General features: G+C 43.7%; 3 protein-coding genes across 3 annotated transcripts; 2 read left to right on the top strand and 1 right to left on the bottom strand.

Annotated features, from left to right (window-relative positions):
- LOC8068048 (probable glutathione S-transferase GSTU6) lies at positions 2,714–3,812 on the top strand. Its single transcript, XM_002458303.2, has 2 exons — positions 2,714–3,132; positions 3,266–3,812. Exons 1-2 carry the CDS (start codon positions 2,791–2,793, stop codon positions 3,671–3,673), a joined length of 750 nt encoding a protein of 249 aa, XP_002458348.1. The 5' UTR covers positions 2,714–2,790; the 3' UTR covers positions 3,674–3,812.
- On the top strand, positions 9,932–10,951 carry LOC8063095. The gene has a single exon (XM_021457594.1). It carries the CDS (start codon positions 10,006–10,008, stop codon positions 10,672–10,674), a length of 669 nt encoding a protein of 222 aa, XP_021313269.1. The 5' UTR covers positions 9,932–10,005; the 3' UTR covers positions 10,675–10,951.
- On the bottom strand, positions 14,564–19,932 carry LOC8063094 (phytochrome-associated serine/threonine-protein phosphatase). The gene is made up of 10 exons (XM_002456138.2): positions 19,567–19,932; positions 19,258–19,404; positions 19,081–19,148; positions 18,290–18,347; positions 17,517–17,627; positions 17,383–17,433; positions 16,656–16,799; positions 16,181–16,276; positions 15,978–16,049; positions 14,564–14,948 (listed from the first exon to the last, which is right to left on the bottom strand). The coding sequence occupies exons 1-10, from the start codon at positions 19,645–19,647 to the stop codon at positions 14,865–14,867; spliced, it is 912 nt and encodes a 303-aa protein (XP_002456183.1). The 5' UTR covers positions 19,648–19,932; the 3' UTR covers positions 14,564–14,864.

Genomic DNA, 20,330 nt, shown 5'->3' with positions numbered 1-20,330 from the left:
CTCGTGTCTTTTATTAATCTAAGGATATGTTTGGTAGCGCTTTGTTAGCCGCTCTATATCTAGCTTCTTGACTCCAACTAAACGGGAAGATGAGCAACAGCTTGAGCTGCCTCACCCACAAGTTGCATTGGGAGTAGCAAAAAATGCGAGACGGAGCTAAACAAAGTGGTTTCCTTAGGCTTCGTCTTCGTATTCGTGGCCCTAGGGACAAATTATCTCCAGCCTAGACAAATGAGGAGATGAGGCACGAGGGTTGAGCGCCCAAGACAGAGAAGCATGGCCAATGGATGCGGAGCAAGCAATGGAGTAGGAGATAAAAGCGGATAGCGGCATAGTAGGAGGGGGGCAGCAAATGGAGGTAGGCGGAGGAAAAGGCAATAAGACAAGAATAGAGATGGGCATGGGCAGGGGAAGCAGAGGGGTGTTGTGCAGGCTGCAAACGGGCTCTAGGACGAGGAAGAAGATAAGGGAAATAGAGAAATCTAACTAGTGAAGCTGGAGACAAGAAAACTATTTCATTACAAAAGCTATAATTGAAACTATTTTGGCTGTAGATGGAGCACTACCAATCGTCAAACACCAACCTTGTTTCTCCTCCTTCTCCGACATGTTTCTCAGCCTCGATGAGTGCTGCGGTTAGGGTTTAGGGATTCGATGTTCAGGGTTCGAAAAGAATCTAGCAGGTAGAAGGAAATCTAGGTATTAGGGGAGGAGCAAGCCAACCTAGCAGTGGCGTCAAACTTCTAATGTTGATAGCATGCCAGAGCTAGTCGGTTAGCGTGGGAACGGTCATGAACGCTGACGAAGGCAGTGAGGCACCACTGAAGCCAATAGGAGGGGTTTGAAGGCGGGGGAATGAATGCAGATAAGGAGATGGCAGGAAGGAGGCATGTCAGATTGATTATAACGCTGATTTGTGATTGATTATAGCGATGGGTTGTGATGGAGGACAGTGAATCTGTCGAAAAGGGCACCACCGGAACTAGGAAGGGAGGTGAAGGTGGCAATGGCGAGTGACACAGATGGGCACGGTCAGTGTGAATGGTGAAAGAAGAAGGGGAAGGATCCAATTTAGTAGAGCTCCACTCATTGATTCTCTTGTAGAGTAATTCTTGTGGGGGAGCAAGATATTGAGCTGGTGAAATGATTCTGGGTGATGAGTGAATTAGAGTGGTGGGCAGTAGAGTTTTTTTAGCTCCTAGCTTGTAATGTAAGTGGTGAATTGATGCTTATCAACTCTTCATCAAAATCCAATTATATTTTAATTAGTTGGTAGCATTTCATAGAATGCACTCCAAAAAAATAAGGACGCCCCCCCTACAAAATAGGTAGAGCGAGTGATTTGATCTGAGATCTTGATTTTAGATCCGGCAATCAAAACAAATTGAGTGTTGAGAGGCTCTAGTCTCATATGGTCTAGTTAATAGAACAGCTACTAACAAATAAATACTAAAAAAGTTATAGAACTTCAAGTAATTTCAACCTAGACGCAATAAGATATAGCATTTTTAAAATAACTGGTTTCAGTTTTTTAGCTAAAATAATTTATTTTTGTATTTTTTAAGATTAAACAAGATTTTAGGACTTTTAATTGTATATCTTTTATAAAAATGTTTAGATAATTTTAAAAATGTATTTGTAACCAATTTACCATTCTGAACTATCAACACATTTACCTTCTTGCTACTGACACGGCGATAAGGACGACGGCTAATGTGATGTCATGTAAACTAAATCGTTGTTTGAACCGTCCAGAGACCAAAACCAATCATTTTAAAAGTTGAAGGGACTAACGTGCGGTTTTATAGACAGAGGGATGAAAATTAAACTTTGAGAATAGTGGATAGGGTGAAAAGAAATTTGTCGGCATACCGTTATGGTCGGATTCGATGTGGCCATGGGATTGATTTGCTCTGATCTTCTCCAAGTTGTGTCAATCGGCTAGGATGTACGCACTGATGTAGCCCTGTAGGGTCACCCGCAGAAAAAAAGCCTTGTTTAGTTCGCAAAATTTTTTGTTTTTGGGTACTGTAGCATTTCGGTTTTATTTGACAAACATTGTCCAATCACAGAGTAACTAGGCTCAAAAGATTCATCTCACAAATTACAGGTAAACTGTGCAGTTAGTTTTTATTTTTATCCATATTTAATGTTCCATGCATGCGACCAAAGATTCGATGTGACGGGAAATCTTGAAAATTTTTGCGAACTAAACAAGGTATAAATTGCTGGTTTTAGAAGAATCGAGACAGATTAGTGTTGTTTACTATCCTCAATGATTCCTTCAATGGCCAGCTGTCCACTTTACGATCTGTGCTTTTTCCTCTGCTCACGACAGAGCTGACGAAAATCGCTGCCTGCCTGCTGCCCCGGCAGCCCCGCTGATTAGCAACGTCGGTTCACCAGTCAACGATTCAAAGTTTGACTACCTAACCCAGCTCAGTTAAGGCCTTGTTTAGTTCCACCAAAAAAACGCAAAATTTTTCAAGATTTTCCGTCACCTCGAATCTTTAAACACATGCATAAAGTATTAAATAAAGATAAAAATAAAAACTAATTGCAAAGTTTGGTCGAAATTTACGAGACAAATCTTTTGACATAGTTGAACAATAATTACCACAAACAAACGAAAGTGCTACAGTATGATGAAATTTTTTTTTTTCAGGAACTAAACAAGGCCTAAATATACGATGATTGTTCGCCCCTTTCGCTCAACGCAAATCGTGAAAACTATCGACAATTCCAACAGCGTCGAACAACAAAGCCGCCTGCAAGTGCAAGGCTACTGCAATGGCGGCCGGAGGCGAGCTGCAGCTGCTGGGCTCGTGGTACAGCCCCTACGTGGTCCGCGCCAAGGTGGCGCTGGGGCTCAAGGGGCTCAGCAGCTACGACTACGAGTACGTCGAGGAGGACCTCTTCGGCAAGAGCGACCTCCTGCTCCGGTCCAACCCGGTGCACAAGAAGGTGCCGGTCCTCATCCACGGCGGCCGCCCGGTGTGCGAGTCGCTCGTCATCGTGCAGTACGTCGACGAGACCTGGGCATCAAGCACCGGCGGCACTCCTCCTCTCCTCCCCGCCGACGCCCACGACCGCGCCACGGCTCGCTTCTGGGCAGCCTACATCGACGACAAGGTACATATCAAAGCGTTGGTGCAGATGCTGCATGCTATTTTCCTTTTTTTTTTTTTGCTTCTTGCGCTGAGAATCTGGGATCATTCATTGCTAGTTTTGATCGAACGAACGATTCTGTGCGATGTGCTTGCAGTTTATCCTGGCGTGGAGGCAGCTGTTCTGGTCGACGACGGCGGAGAAGATAGCCGAGGCGTTCGCCGGCGTCGTCCCCGTGATGGAGACGTTGGAGCGAGCGTTCGGGGAGTGCTCCAAGGGGAGACCCTTCTTCGGCGGCGACGCCGTCGGGCTGGTGGACATAGCGCTCGGGAGCTTCGTGCTGTGGATGAAAGTGGTGGGCGAGGTGGCCGGTGTGAACCTGCTGGACGAGGCCAAGTTCCCGGCCCTGGCGGCGTGGGCGGAGCGGTTCCTGGCGGTGGACGCCGTGAAGGAGGCGATGCCGGACGCCGGGAGGCTACTGGAGCACTACAAGGCGTTTCGGGCTAAATGGGCTTCACCTGCTGAACTTGCTGCTTACAGATCACTGCAACAGCAAGCTAATTGATCGTGTATTTTAATGTCTACGCGTTTGCAGATGTGTATTAGGGTTCAATAACCATGAATAAAGTCTTGATTCTGTCGAGGCGAATAGACCAATCGAATGTTTTTGAACAAAACAAAGATATTTACTATTGATTATTCCACCATCGTCCGCTCGTGTGGAACGGTGTGAGTGTCCTGCTCAAGCATGTTCGTCGGTCTGAAAAGTTATAGCTGAAAATACTATTTATTTATTTATTGTGAGAGAAAAATATTATTGGCTGACAGAAAAAATTATGACTATAAGACAAGCGAGTGAACAACCACGATTCCGAAAATAAGAATGTTCATAGAATTTCCCCTCTTTTTATTGTAACTCTTTTTTTTTAAATCACAGTACAAACATAGACACTCGTCGTACATGTACATACTTAATTTGGATTTTCTCTAATATGTGCAATATATATCACGAATGGTTCATGGCCTTATTTAAAAGAAATGGGATGAGATAGAATTGCAAAGCATTTTGTTCGAAGATGTGAGCATGTGTTAGTTACACTCTGCGCTCTCTCTTGTTTACATAAACACACTCATGTGCTTGGACGTCTCCAGCAATAATATCTAAAATATACCCCCTACTTTTATATTTAGGTAGCTACCAATTATCATACTACCCAAATTTCGTTGTTTTTAGTAACACTGTCTAAAACAAACTACCTAAATTTATTATAGGTGAGAATGACATTGAGACCTATATGTAATCCACTGTCATGTTCTTCTTCTATGGACAGACAAAGAAGGGCAGTGTTGAGCCATCGGGGAGCCTTGCTAGGGAGGAGCGGCTGCGCCAGGGAGCCTCGCCGATGAGAGGTAGCCGCACCGGCCGAGCAGCCGGGCTAGGGAGGTCGTGCTGGGGAGGGGAGGGGAGGGGAGGGGAGGCCGTGTCGAGGAGGTCGCGCCATAAGAGAGTCAGCCATGTCAGGGAGGCTGCGCCGGGAGGCTCTAGGGGAGGGCCATCGTCGGTGAGGCTCGCTACACCATGGAGGAAGCCGTAGGGTGGGGCTAAGGCTCTGCTGATGGCCGGGAGGACATTGGTGGCCATGAGGAAGCCCACGGCTGCCCGATGGAGCATCTTAACGTCTTCAAATAAAAAACTCAAAATTGAGAGCTACAATTTTCATATAAATTTTATCTTCATCTGGCATCGTATCAAAGAGTTATGATGTTTTAAAGGTTGTCTTGTCATGTCACTCTCGGTGGCGTGATAGTAGGTGTGACAGAACAATATTATCACACCAGCAGCCAGCGGGAGAGGCGTGACAACGTTTTCGACGTCGGAAACACCATCTAGCGTGGCAGATGTTGACGCACCAACGCCTATGGCGTGATAACGTTACCGTAATTATTTTTAGAAGCAATTGTTATTGAAATATTAAATAAAAATGGATTAAAAAATAAAAAAAATCTATAAAACTAGGTGACCAACAAAAATAGGGGTGTAGTAGGGAGTTGGTTTTTTTGACCCCCACTCTCTAAATTTAGAGTAGAGAGTCAAGTAAAGGGTGTTGCAAAAGGTGCTCTTAAAGCATCTCTAAGAGTACTCCATATTTCTTCTCTATCCATGTTTTTTGGGAAAAAAAAAAGAAGAAAATATCCTCTCCAAGAGTTTCTCATATTTTTTTTCCCTATCTTTGTGCACTTGGCGAACTATTTCTTGCTGATCGGAGCTCAATATATACCCCTGCGTAATTTTTGCAATGGCAGCGAAGTTGACCTCCACGTGATCCGAGCTCAATATATACGGCAGAGGCAGAGTAAACAGCAGCAGCAAGCTACTCGTAGTGACAGCCTTACAGGCACGCAGGCAATTGCACGAGTTGACGAGCAACAATGGCGGCAGCGCGGGAGCGGGAGCGGCGGAGTTGCGGCTGCTGGGCGAGTGGCTGAGCCCGTTCTGCATCCGGGTGAAGCAGGCGCTGGCGGTGAAGGGCGTGGCCGTGAAGGACCTGGAGCACAAGAGCGAGCTGCTGCTCAGCTTCAACCCGGTGCACGCGAAGGTGCCCGTGCTCATCCACCGCGGCGCACCCGTCTGCGAGTCTCTCGCGTCATCGTGCCCTCCGAATAGCTCCGATGATCCGATCCGTACCAGCGCTCTAACTCTCGCTTTCTCTGGGCCTCCTACATCGATGACAAGGTCAGCTTCTCTTCTGGGCCGCATTTTGTTTAACGACGAGATTTCAGATAATCAATACGTGTGTTTCTCAACAAAATACTAATACTAATAATCTACGTGTACGATTTGTTTGCAGTTCTACCCGTCGTGGGAGCCGTTCTTCAAGTCCAAGACCGCGGAGGACAGCAGTGGCGGAGGGAAGGGGGGGCTGAGGGGGGCCTGGCACCCCCCAACCTCCTCATAACTCTCTTAATACATACTATAAATTAGGTGCTTAATTGTCTAATTAACTAGTTATAATGATATTATCTGTACTAAGATTTTTATTCTTATTTCATATTGATCTCTAATAGTTTCTTATATAAATAAAATCTAGATCTTTCTAATATTTTCTTCATATTTTTTATTTTTATTATTGCCTATCAAACATTAGTTTGTCTCCTACCACACACTCTAATTAGCTAGTTAATTGAAAATCAGCGTTTTTCTTGTTGAATCCTTTTGAATTGATCTCCAACAATGAGATCTATATTATTTAGCATTAGTCTTCCTATTATCTTTCTTATCTCCTATGTTTCTATCATTATTCGTCTAAACTCTAAATGGTCATTAAGCACGTGTACTCAACTTTTAAACACTAACAGTGGTATGGTGTTTTGGTTTAACCTTCTATTTAAATGACCATTTTACCCGTTTAAGTGATCGCCTTGTCTGAGGCTAAAAGATATGTAACTGATTGTTTGTCATTTGATGTTAGGATCTAGTACTAATTAATTTTGCCCCCGTTTAACTACTTGTTTTACTGTGATTCTTTTCCTGGCCAAAGAAATAGATTGATCAGGTAAAGATTAGGGGCTTGAGAATAATTAATTTCTCTTTATTTTTTTCTTCTTTTTTGTCGCAAATGTTTATTTTGGTGCTATGTACACCTTTGTCATGTAATATTTTGACACAAATAATTGTTTTTGATTTGCACGGCCCTCCCTATGTTCAAATCCTGGCTCCGCCCCTTGAGGACAGGGCCGAGACGTTCAAAGAACGCCATCCCTGCGGTGGAGTGGAGACTATCGAGAAGGCACTCATGGAGTGCAGCTCCGAGAGGAAGCCCTTCTTCGGCGGCGACAGCATCGGGTACGTCGACGTGGCGCTAGGCGGCTACCTGGCGTGGATCAAGGAGGCCGTGGACGAGGTGGCCGGCACCAGCCTCTTCGACGAGGCCAAGTTCCCGCGCGCCTCGCCGCGTGGGCGGAGCACTTCGCGGCGGCGGACGCCGTCCGGGACGTACGCGTCCCCTGCCGTCGAGGACATCGTGGTGTTTTACAAGAAAATGCAGGCGGCTGAGGGAGACCAGCGCGTCGCACGTACTGATCTCGCTCGTCATGGCTAGGCAAATGTGGTTAATTGGCACGTGTGGATTCTTTTTTTTTTTAAAAAAAAAAGTTCTTCAAGGGAGTTATAAACACTTAAAACAGTGGAGGTCTTGTTCAGTGTCACACGTGTTATGAATTCAGAATAACAATAAAAAAAATGCTTCTTATATACCAGTACTAGAGTTGCAATAGAAAGTGATTTCATCATTCTGATTAAGTCTTAGCCTTGACAGGAGTTAAATATTTACATTTGATTTTATTATTGTAGGAAAAAGCTATCATATTTATTCAGTGGTACCAAACGAGACAGAAAGTTGTCAGTGTTTTTTGAGCCAAACAGGAAGGGGTATACCCCCACTGACTTTACTGAAAAGACGATCGTAACAAGTAAAAAAAAAGTTCAAGAAATAAACAAACAAAGAAAAAAAAATACAACAATCTTAGGAACATCTCTCTATTAAATGGAAATATCTCTGCTTTGCCCCAAGAATAGCCAGAGCAAATTCTTCTTCAAAGCAGGATTTGCAACCTTCTACTAAAGAGTTAAGGCCACGAAAAAATTGATCGTCGAACTGTACAAATACTTGTATATGTTGATTGATGATTTCATCAATTTAAAGATCTAGTGACTGATAGTTTAGTTTGTCGAAGATATTCATAGAGGTGGGTAGGGGTGGTTGTACGTGTGTCCATACCCATAGCATGCAAGCATATGCAGCCATCTACTTTGTTTTTCTACAAAGAAAAAGAAAAAAAAACACTCAGGGCTCCGTTGGCTCTTGCTCCCTAGGTCTCAAAAAGCATGCGAGTTTTGGGATGATGTTGAAGTTAAATATCTTAAATTTAATCATATTTATATAAAATTACATTAACATTAATCACAATAAATAAATATCGTTATAATACTTTATGTTATATCTATTTTCAGTCATAAATGTTGTTACCATTGTTTTTATAAATATAGTTCATAACTTAATAAGATAGTTAGACTAGGGCTCGACCTAGAATTGCATCATCCAAGGTTTGTGTCAAACAGGTATAGTTTAGTTTCACTCACTAATTCTTAGCTCTAACTCTTTGATTATCTTATTGAGTGATTCTAGTGGGAAAACAAAGGTGAGAAGTAATTCTGGTAGCGATTGGACGCGGTGAGGAGTGAGTCTTTTTGTACTCTTGACTCTTAGTATAACAGCTCATTTGGCGCAGCTCCCAGGATACCGTTGAACACTTGTAGCTCAGCAAAGAAAACAGCTCCGGTTTCTTCCCAAATACACTGAGGAAACGGAGAAGCCTAAGGAGCTACAAGTTTATAGCTCCGTCGGCTCCTCCGCATTAGCGCTATGGAGACCCTCCAAACAAGCCTAAGTAGATAAGTGATTTGTGTTTGCTTCTCACCACCGTCCAGTGTTGTTGTTTTGTTTAATATAGGAGTGCTTGTTTCATAGAATTGCTCAAGTAGTGCTGTCCAACGGCACAACCTTGTCCTCAGCTTTTCAGTGAGGATCAGAGCGGCCAAGTGGCCAAACTTTTATTTGTACTGCCACAGTGCTGAAGGTACCCTGTGATACTGCCTAAGGGCCTGTTTAGATTGGGGATGAAAATTCTTTGGGTGTCACATCGGATGTGTCGGAAGGATGTCGAGAGGGGTTTTTAGAAACTAATAAAAAAACAAATTACATAGCTCGTCAGGAAACTGCAAGACAAATTTATTAAGCATAATTAATCTGTCATTAGCATATGTGGGTTACTGTAGCACTTAAGGCTAATCATGGAGTAACTAGGCTTAAAAGATTCGTCTCGCGATTCTCAACTAAACTGTGTAATTAGTTTATTTTTTATCTATATTTAATGTTTTATACATGTGTCAAAGATTCGATGGGATGGATAAAAAAAATTTGGCTGGCAAACTAAACAGGGCCTAAAGCAAAAGCGCCTGCCGGCCTAGTGGCTAGTGCGGCAACATCGCCATCGGCGCACGAGGATTCAAGATTTCAGTGTCCAAACAGCCTCGTGGGGGCCACACTTTATTTGATGCACCCGTGTACTCCCCGGCAGCCACCGTGCGGCCGGGCAATCCAGTGATCCCACAAATCATTGAATCCCAATCCAACGAATTGAATTGAATACCCTTTACCCGCGCTGTCTACTTGTAACCATCTGAGAGGCGACCACGTTTTGACTGGATAATATCAGCTGAGTTGCACGAAGCCACGAACCGATGCCAAACTCTTCGGCGCAACGGCAAAGCATCCGGCCCAACTGCTATAAAAACACTTGTGCCGTTAGCACGGCCCAAATATACCACGGCTATAATTAGCACGGAACAAGATTCCTCAGTGCGACTTGCTTTCGCAGTCGTGCGGTCTCAGTACTCAGTAAATGAGCTTTCGGCTGGTAAGCAAAAAAAAGGCAAAAGGCCGGCGAATAAGTTGCCAAAATTCGAATCGAAATTTATCTATCTCTTTTTATCCCAGGCCTTGTTTAGTTCACTCTGAAAACCAAAAAGTTTTCAAGATTCCCCGTCACATCGAATCTTGTGACACATGCATGAAATATTAAGTATAGACGAAAATAAAAACTAACTACACAGTTTAGCTGTAAATCACGAGACGAATCTTTTGATCCTAGTTAGTCAATGATTGGATAATATTTGTCACAAATAAACGAAAATGCTACGGTACTAAAAACTTTTCACTTTTCGGAACTAAACAAGCCCCATTTCCTAAAGGAAAAACAGAATCATATTTTTTTTATATCTGTTCAGAGATAAAAACAAGACCTGCACGCACGAGATGCCTTTCCTTCCGAATTTAAATGCGAAGCAACAGACGTCAGACAGCACAACGCAGCACTGCAGCAGCAGCGTCCCTACTCCCCTCCCACCTCCCTCCTTCCCACGAAGCCACGACCCCCCACGCCTCATCTGCTCTCCTACGCGAATCGCCCGCACCGGAAGCGAAGCAAGGCAAGGCAACCCGCAAGGGGGGGAACGGCAAGCAGCCAAGGGGCAACGGCATGGACTCCAAGCCGGCGGCGGCGGCGGCGGCGCGCAGGAAGAAGGATGCCTCGAAGAAGCGGCAGGGAGGAGGAGGAGGAGGAGGAGGAGGGAGCCCGCGCGGGACCGGCGTGTCCCCGGCGGCTCCTCCCGCGGAGGCCGCCACGGGGAGCGGCGCGGCGATGGCGGAGTGCGCGGCGGCGTGCTGCGTGCTGTGCGCGTGCCTCCCCGTGGCCGTGCTCTGCTGCGTGGCGCGCGCCCCGCTCCGCGTCGCGCGGCGGTGCTGCGGCAGGTGGCGGCGGCGGGGGCCCCGGCGGCGGCTCGCGCCGGGGGGATCCTCGTCGTTCTCGGACGCCGAGGTCGGGGAGTTCCTGCAGGGCGGCGGTGGTGCCCGCAGGCGGGCAATGGGGCAGGAGGGGAGCCAGCCCTCGCCGCGTGGGGGAAGGACAACCTCGCCGCCGGCGCCGCCTAGGGATCGGAGGAGGTAGCGCCAAGTCAGTCAGTTACTGGCATTTTTTTTTTCTTTCATCCTCTTCTGCTTTTTATTTTTTTCCCCCCCTCTGCGATTTTGTTGTAACCATATCCAGAGAGGTCCAGAGCATCTGCCAAGTAGGATGTGCCGCTGTTTCGATCTGCTCGGCATCTCTCCTCGCTCTATTTGCTCGTTCTCGGCTATGATTTTGGCAAAACCAAATGGTTTTATCACGCCGATCCTACCAGGTGTCCCAGCTGCATTGTTCTATTTCTTTTGATGTTATTACTATACATACACTGCTCAATCGCACGAAGAGCTGCATTATCGCTTTTACCTTCAATCATTCTGCCAAACAAAAAAAAAATCAAGATTATTGTCCTCCTTTAAATAGGCTACAAAATACTGATACGGCTTTAGAAGTGGACTGAAGTCTGGTGGAGTAGTATCAATCCGTTGCGGGTCAGTGTAACGTACTCATCGTGCATTCAATTTTTCGCCATATATATAAAAGAAAAACATGCGTGCATTCAACGGAGTTTTGAATCCATTATTATTATTATTAAAACGAAAGACCACTGACGATATTAAATGAAGTGGGGGCGAGTCCGAGTCAGGACGAGGACTGCCTTGTTTAGTTCCCAAACAAATTTTTTCAGATTCTCCGTAACATCGAATCTTTAGACACATACATTGAGTATTAAATATAAATGAAAATAAAAACTAATTGCACACTTTTATCGAAATTGACGAGACGAATCTTTTGAGCCTAGTTAGTCTATGATTGGATAATTTTTGTAAAATACAAACGAAAGTGCTACAGTGTCGATTTTACAAAATTTTTTAGAACTAAACAAGATTTAGGCCTTGTTTAGTTCCAAAAAATTTTGCAAAATATGAATAGTACAACTTTCGTTTATATTTGATAAATATTATCCAAATATGTACTAACTAGACTCAAAAGATTTGTCTCGTCAATTCCGATCAAACTGTGTAATTAGTTTTTATTTTTGTCTATATTTAATACTTTATGCATGCGTTTAAAGATTTGATGTGACGAGGAATCTGAAAAATTTTAAAAAAATTTCTAGAAACTAAACAAGGCCTTAATTAAAAATTAATTTCCTAGCGCTGCCCCCACCTGAATGATCATGAGAATTGGGAAAAGGGACAAGAAGAGCAGCAGAGCAGACTGCCGAAAGATGCCCGCAGGCTCCATTGTTTGACCTGCCGTGTGTGCAGCTGCAGCAGAACGCCGGCACAGCCCCCGCCCCCGCACGAGCAGAGCAGTCCACATCGAGCAACTAGTGCACGCTGACACAAACCCCACAACCTGTCAAAGCTTTTGTTAAAGAGGGGAGCCCTGGCTGGTCGGGTTCACGTGAGGACGACGAGGATCTGATCTGAAGACCTGTACTACTCTTGAGGAGGAGGCCGCCGCATGCCGCGGCACGCCGGCACGAGCGAGCGCCGTCCAAACAGAAAAGCAGATCGGCCTAGTTTAGTTCATCCTAAAAAAGCAAAAAGTTTTCAAGATTCACCGTCACATCGAATCTTGCGGCACATGCATGAAGCATTAAATATAGACGAAAGCAAAAACTAATTACACAGTTTAGCTGGAAATCGCGAGACGAATCTTTCAATCCTAGTTAGTCCATAATTAGATAATATTTGTCCCAAACAAACGAAAGTGCTACAGTACCGAAATCCGAAATCTTTTCGGAACTAAACAAGACCCCAGTAATAACGAACCCCCAAAAAAAAAAAGATGGTGGAGGATGGTGCAAACGCCATCGCTATCGGGCATTCGGGCTGCCGAACCCCGGGCTGGGCATCGTTCGTGCCGTGCGTATCGCGTGCGGTCCAGGATTCGTTCGTTCGGGGCGGGCGCCGGGAGTGGGACGCGAGGGAGGAGACCGGCGGCGGAGGGCAATGCCTTCTCCCCACCGTTGGAAAAGCGGGCGCGACACGTGGGAGACGCCGTGCGCGCAGCCAAAACTTCTCGTTACCGCGACCGCGCCGGCGCCGGCGCGCAACCGCACGTATGGTGCGATGCGATGCAGAGGTCGCGGCGGAAGCCGGAACCTGTGCCCGTCTTGGCCCCTATCCTAGTATCCCGTAATAATGTTCCTGGCCGAGATCAACAGATTTCGGACTCCAACAGTAGCAACCAATATTTGCGCTCGCCCGAGGTCTACTACTCCCTTCTCTGTCCTTGGATTTCCGCGCTCCCAATCGGCGACCTGGAGAGCCAGCCCTGCGGCAAAATCGATCGCTCGCGCGCGCCATATTCCGCGCCTTTGCCTCTTCGTCACACGCCTTTCCCTGCCGTCGCGGCCGCAGCCACGTCGCCTCCCGTTGGTGTCCAGTGTCCACGTGTCCGGTCTCGTCTCATCACCGTGAGATTGTCCTACGCCAACGTCACACCTCCACAACAGAGCCTGGTCGTCCTGCTACGCCAATATTGCCATCTTTGAACCCCTGCAGCCGCCCCCGCCCCCATGGGCCATGGGCGTTTGCGAATTGCGCTTCGCCGCGCAGTCGTGGTAGCTTAGCGCTAGGCCGCTAGATCAACCAGGAAAGAAAGGACGCATTTCTTTGATCATCAGTTTTAGGGGCTCGCTGACTGACGTGGCCGGAACTTTAATTTTTTTTCGGCACCAAAGCTAGCGATTGTTGGACGACAGGGTATTTTTGTGATTCCAAGAATTTTAGGGTGACCCGAAACAAGTTTATTTAGGCGATATTGGAGACGCTCTAGAGAAGGCACCGAGCCGAAAATTTTGGTTTTGTTTGCACTGTGGTGCTTTTGGTTGGAGGTAATTGATTGAGAGAAAATAGATGGTCAAAGGCCATGTTTAAGAATCTGTTACTAATTGCCTATTTTCTTTAGTGGGAGTGGGAGTAATGGTGAAAAAAGAATAGGAGTTTAGTGGACAGACTCCACAAGAAACACTGCCAAGGGAGAAAGGTCGCTATTCAATAAGAATTATGCTTCGAGTGAAAAATATATTTGCACCCACATCTTTCATTGTGAATTGTCAATTATGATACAATTTTTCGTTCCCAAACCTCCTCCATCACATTCCACCCAAAGACAAACTATAGGGATCCTCTACTCTACTCTACTCTACTCTACTCTACTATACTAGCATGTCTAAATTCCCTCCATGGTGAGAATAGAATGAAACCAAAATCAAACTCCAAAGTAGCTGATCTAATACAAAGTTTTCACTAATTGAGCATGCCGCATATGTTTTTTAGAGTAGCAAGATCAAAATAACTTACTCTATTAAGTTTGCCACCATAGAACTCTACTGGTAATCCTACCTGTCTCACATTAAATTTGGGTTCTGTTTTTCTAAAAAGAACGTCCACCAAAACTACTACAAAAAGCTCGCATCCTTTTCTTTATCTCTAAAGACAGGATGCCCTAATCGTCCAACGGCTATTTCATCCCCATGGTCTATTGAGCCTGTTTTGAATAATTCTCCTTGCCAGATAATGACCAATATAAAGAATTTTTCACCTAAAAATCTCTTAACTCTTTGATATATTTCTAGGTAACGGTATCCGTTATCCGATCGATAACAAGTTCCATATGTCAAAAGAATAGAGTGAAACCAATATCAAACTCCAAGTAAATTCTTTCCATCAACTTTCACAAGCAGAGACAAGTTTCTATGCTCCCTCGTGTTGATCTCCAAATGTGTTTGCAAGGACAAGATACTTTTCACGAATTAGCCTTATTTACGCATCCAAGGTGCATCTCACATGGTAAACAATTGCGAGTAAAGGATTGTCAGTCGTGCAGAATCAAGCTTGGTTTACAGAACATATACCTGGACCCATTCAACTATATGAATATATGCCAGAAGCTGCGTGCACGAAAGTATCCTGCCACGTGAATGAACGATCTCAAATGAGATTAATGATATGCCAAGCGTGACTCATCTGCTGCACAATGCAAGCGCAGTACAAAATGAATAGCACGCAAACTAAATCATAAACAAAACTTTGACAGTCACTTTAGGAATACAGGAAGATATGACACTCCCGATGGTCTATTGTACATGTGGTCAAAAGAAAACAGAAATCGAATGCATCAGATTGCACTATGATCTGAACCTACAACAATAAACACATCTGATTGATCTTTAACCCTTACAGATTTAAATATTGACTTCTAAAATTGTACAACTGAAGTCAGAGGAAATATGGGACTGCAGTCCTTGGGCCTCGCATCTGGTTGTTCTCCTCTGTCTCTGTGAAGAACTTGACATCTCTTTCCTGGTAACAGAGAAATATATTGTAAATCAGCATCGGTCATATATCTCATGAAACACTACTGGGCAACTTGAGAAAGCAGTGAGACAAAACTTGTTGGCCCCTTGCAACAACAAAAAAAAAAGGTGAAGTCATGCTTCGTGAGCATTTGGAGATGACCACCCAAAAAGAATTAGAGGTTGTAAGTTACTGAAAAACTGAATTCACTTCACTTTTCATGGCAACTTCTACTGTTCTACACCTCAGCAAAGACACAATAGGCAAAATGCTGATTAACTACTAAATCTCAAGTGGTTTATTTGTTTCCGCAATAAGGCCTTGTTCGGTTTATCTCAAAATCGAGGGGGTTGGAAGGGATTGAGGTTTTTTTTTTTGGACTTGTAGCTGTAGCCTGTAGGGGATTTAATCAATCCCCTCAGTTTGGGGATTAACTGAACAAGCCCTAAGCATGGTCGATACGCTTAGACAGCAATTCGTTTATTTCCATGGACAGTTACTGAAATCCTCTCCCTACATAACTTTATTCCTTGTTTCAGGTCCAATCTCTGCATCACTAGCAAGTACTCCTTCCATTTCAAATTATAGGTCATTTTGGCTTTTTTGGGGGTACATAGTTTTTGCTATGTATATAGAAATAACATATATTTATGTGCATAGCAAAAGCTATGTACCAAAAAGCCAAAACGATTTATAATTTGGAACAGAAGAATACAGAAATTGTCCATAAACTTGATGCATTATGGCAAAAGACAGCAGCTGGTGACCCCACTTAGCTGTACCATAACATTAATTTGTATAACATCTACACTAAGGTATAGATCCCAAAATATTAGCCAGAAACAGTGGTTGCATAATTATCTTTTGGTTGCATATCAGAAACAATTATCTGTAAAAAAGTTGCTTGTACAAATACACACTAAAATCTACTTTGGATCGAGATAAACTTATTGTATACATTGACTAAAGAGTAATCACTAATCAGGTGTGCAAAATGCGTCAAGCAAATCCTTAAAGATAAAAGAACTATCATACCATCTTCTCATCGAAGCTTAATATAGAAGCTACATTGCCACATCTGTAGCAATAATTAGGTGCAGACCACACCTGGAGAAGAAAAGAGAAGTTAATATGGGCATCATAACAATTCAATAGTCACACTGAAATACAAATGCATACTACTATAATACGATACAACCAATATCTGAGTGCCAATCCATATGTGAACAAGAACTCACAGTTACAAGGCCCTTCTCCTGGAACATGTACTTTAAGCCTTCCTGGACCAGCTGGTGAGCCCGGCAAACTAGCTCAATACCATTAACAAAGTTGAACTGCATAGGAGCGAATAAAAAAACAGTCCATTTAGGGGTCGCTTGGATCCTTTCATTTTGCAGGAATTGGAATCTTCTTAATGGACTAGGCTATTTGGCTTGGAATTTGACATTCGACAACTTTCCAAAGTTCAGATATAAGCCTATCTTAAATTCATGAGGTGAGAGATGGAAATTGATTCCATGGATCTCCATTCTATGTTTCTACGATACAACTTATAGCACTCTTTGGCTCACGCCCCTGTAACAGAAGTACAGTACATAAGCATCTCCCCCATATAGCTAACAGCAGTATACAAACACAATCTGTGCCTAAATTATGATTATTAGAATGGAATTCAATTCCAACGATCCAAACGGGGCCTTATTGTATACACACCTCTGCCGTGACTCGCGATCCAAACAGCCAACCTGCTCCACGGGGACTAACAGCCCATGTCTCTATCTCCTCAGGGTCACTCCACATAAGATCGCAGAAAGGACCTTCATGGGGAATTTCACAATTGCGATCAATCGTTCGTATCTGGTGAAAAGGTAATCAAAGCTTCAATCTCATTGAAATATGTAGTCAAAATAAAAATCAACCACATAATCATGCACTACTATTCTTCAAGAAATGAGTAAGAAATTCTAAGGACCAAATCAACCCCAGAATCACGTGCTCAATATTCTTCACAAAATGAGTCAGCAATGCTAGTTCATTGATGATAAGCATTCTTATTACCAAAGGAAATTCTATCAGAAACACGTCCAAAAAAGTACAGTTAGCACAACCAGCTGAAAATAAGAACAGAAAAAACAAAATAACTGAAAACAACATTTCTGCTGTTTAATATTCAAAATTTCCAAACTTCCAGCATATATCCACTGAAGCATTTTATTTATATCACTGATAATGGTGAAGTTTTCAAATAGATGTAATTCTTAAGGCTATGCATATCCTTTATAGTCCATGTGAAAAATATTTCTACTTATGTATTCACCAAGTATGGCAAACCTAAAAGACATGAAACTCAGAATCCCATAAAATGGGAAGGGTCATACTTAAGGGTTCATAAACAGATGTGTTCACAGATGGTTATAAGAAAGTTACAGAAGTCACAGACCTGATCAATAGTACGTACATCGGGAGAAAGACCACCATGAACACAGAGGACCTGAATTCAGCATATAATTTAAGTATGACTTGCCGAAATAACATGAAATGAGAACCTGTAATTTTTTCCCTAGTGGAACTTACTTGGCCATTAATGATTGCTGATAGTGTAAGGTAATCAAATACATCAGTGCAGTACCGCCATGCATTGGCGTTGCCATACTTCCTCTGACACTCATCGTAGAAACCGTAAACCTAAAGATAAGTCACAGTATTATTAGTATGACTGCATGATAAGGTAAGCCATGTCAAGTGTTTTCAGTTATTTGTGGTACAATATGGATACAAGCATGCAATGTAAATTGAGAGCTAAAAGATATAGCCATTTGAAGTCATAACCATTGGAAAAAACACAAAAAATAAGAACCATGTTGACAGGTAGTTTAACAGGCACTGGCTAAAGAAAACCTAAGCATGACACACAGGCCGATTACCAGATAATGTTATCTTGAGAAGCAGAAGCACAAGACTTCAATAATCACGGATGTGTAACTTGCATTCCTAGATTCACATTTCTGATGTGCATCACGAAGCCAAGATTAAATCACAGATACAGTATCAGTAAGAGCACTGTTTCCCCTAGAATAAAATCAACATGTACTGAATTTGTTTCATGCTACCAAAAATTAAATATTATGCTTCCCACAGATGACCAAAAGTGCTTTAAGAGAGCACAGCGGAGGGCAACCAGATGAATACAACACCTTTTGAGCTCATAAGTAAAAAGCAGAGCACAAGAATCATGGGACCATATATTGGACTCAGCCACACATGGCATTTAGTTGCAACCAAAGTGGCCTAAATCAGAAAAACTATGAACTCATACAATTATCTGTTTTTCACATACAAGAACATACCTGTGTCAACTGCCTACTTTCATGATTTCCACGCAGAAGGGTTATGTGTGCAGGATACCTAACAACAATCAGAACATTCAGCAGCAAGAATTAGCCATAGATAGTGACGGTTCTTGGAAACATTCTAGATGGGAACTGAAGTAACAATGAAAATTATGAGAATCAAAACTATCTCATAAGAATGTTAGTTCATTGGGAAAGTGTATGCGAATGGATGTTTCTTTTCACACTTGCAGTTCATGCTGCCTAAAAAGGGGAGGAAATTTCTGTTTCTATGTTCAAACACAATAAACTCATTCAGCTACCACATATGTTAGGTGGACAGTGCCAACCATGGTTAAACCTAGTAACCTACTCAGATCAACTCCAGGATATTAACTGTATTTTTCAAAAGCCAAAACAGCATGCATTATCTAAGTTTTAACTGCATGATGAACTAAAAAATAGTTTGATCCATAGAGCAGCCAATAATCCAGGAAGGATAATGTGAAAAAGTGAGTCAACAAGGTGCGAAAGGATATGAATAGTCAATTGGCAATCAATCAATACAAGCCATTAGCCAAATTATGTTTAAATAAGCTACTATGGTTAATTATGTAGAAGCAACTGTGCATCTTTCCTAAAACAACAAGGTTGTGTTATACTAAAAAAGATTATCCATCAAACCCTAAGGAGGTTGTACTAACAGCACGAAATGTTGAAGCGGCTATTAAAGTAGAAGCTAGGCAACAGAAACATTGCAACAATCAAGTAAACAACTGAGTATACCAAACAAGAAACTGACTAAATACCTCGCTTTTAGTAGCAATAAGATGGTGAAAACCTCCAGACTGTTGAAGCCACGGTCCACAAAATCACCCTGCGAGTTAAGCAAAGCTCGATTGAGAAAAACATAGTCATGCCAAACCGTCCCAACAACCACGGTTCCCGTGAAAAAGCAATGAAGAAAAAGGCTCCGCAATCCGCACCATGAAAATATAGTTCGTCTCCGGGACGTGCCCCCCCGTCGCGAAGAGTTTCATCAGGTCATGGAACTGCCCATGGATGTCACCGCAAACCGTCACGGGGCTGTTCACCGGTTGAACGTTCGACTCTTCGATGAGGATCTCCTTCACCTGGACAACAAGTAAAGCAGACCGTGGTTACAGACACCACCACCAGACGCAGCAAAGGCAACGGCTTTCCCCATCTACCTCCACCCACCAAGAACCCTAGCACCACAGCCGCCGCACCAGAGAGCAACGAGATGACAAAAACCCTAAGGGTAGGAAGCTCACGTATTCGCAGAGAGACTGAAGCTCGTGCTCGGCGAGGTGCTGGCCCTCCTTGACCTTGGAGATCCACAGATCCAAATCCATGGCGGGGCGGCAGCCAACCGGGTGAGAGCGATTTGGGGCGGAGGGTCCGGGGGGCTCGGTGGAGCCGTGGAGGGAGGAGGAGACCCTCTCCTTGCTATTGGCGCCTCCTCGATCGCGGCGGGGAGGCGGGCGGCGAGAGGGGAACGAGGAGCAGGGAAGGGGGGACAGGAGGCGAGGTTGTGATTTGCGCCTGGCTTTTTGGGCGGCTGGCTGGAGTCGATGAGCGCCTTGGCTGGCTCGCTCACAGCCTCGTGCTTGCGGCTGCACGAGACGAGACGACAGGGGCACACGGGGCCTCTTCTTCACAGTTTCTATTTTCTTCTGCAAAAATTGGATAGAATTTCGTTTTTTTCGTGTTTAGGCACGAAACCTGAAGTATATTTGTATGTACTCCCAAGTAAAAACTTGACATTTTGACAAGATTGAAACCAAATTTCTGAAATATTTTATCAGTTAGTCAAAAAATAACATTTCACTAAAATATATAGATATATTCTTGAAAACTATTCCGTCTACTTTTTTATAAGCCATCACGAGGAGAATATTGGACATATATTGATAGTGAAAGAAACAACTAAACCCTCAAAAGGACCAAATAACCAAAATAAAATTAGCAATAGAAAACACAATCAAAGCAACTTAGGTAATTGTGATGAATACCTCAACACGCACCACAATGTAAT

This window comes from Sorghum bicolor, chromosome 3 (genome assembly GCF_000003195.3).
Source record: "Sorghum bicolor cultivar BTx623 chromosome 3, Sorghum_bicolor_NCBIv3, whole genome shotgun sequence".
NCBI classification, from domain to species: Eukaryota; Viridiplantae; Streptophyta; class Magnoliopsida; order Poales; family Poaceae; genus Sorghum; species Sorghum bicolor.
Note: the sequence above shows the minus strand (reverse complement) of the source record. Positions and strands in the feature narration are given on the sequence as shown.

Bases quoted from the DNA above. Each gene is read 5' to 3' on its own strand.
- LOC8068048 (XM_002458303.2), top strand. From the start codon at position 2,791: ATGGCGGCCGGAGGCGAGCTGCAGCTGCTGGGCTCGTGGTACAGCCCC. The intron at 3,133-3,265 runs GTACATATCAAA...ATGTGCTTGCAG, and splicing joins CAGCCTACATCGACGACAAG to TTTATCCTGGCGTGGAGGCA.
- LOC8063095 (XM_021457594.1), top strand. From the start codon at position 10,006: ATGCGAAGCAACAGACGTCAGACAGCACAACGCAGCACTGCAGCAGCA.
- LOC8063094 (XM_002456138.2), bottom strand. From the start codon at position 19,647: ATGGATTTGGATCTGTGGATCTCCAAGGTCAAGGAGGGCCAGCACCTC. The intron at 19,149-19,257 runs GTGCGGATTGCG...CTTAACTCGCAG, and splicing joins AGACGAACTATATTTTCATG to GGTGATTTTGTGGACCGTGG. The intron at 17,628-18,289 runs GTATGTTCTTGT...ACTTATCTTTAG, and splicing joins AAAGTAGGCAGTTGACACAG to GTTTACGGTTTCTACGATGA.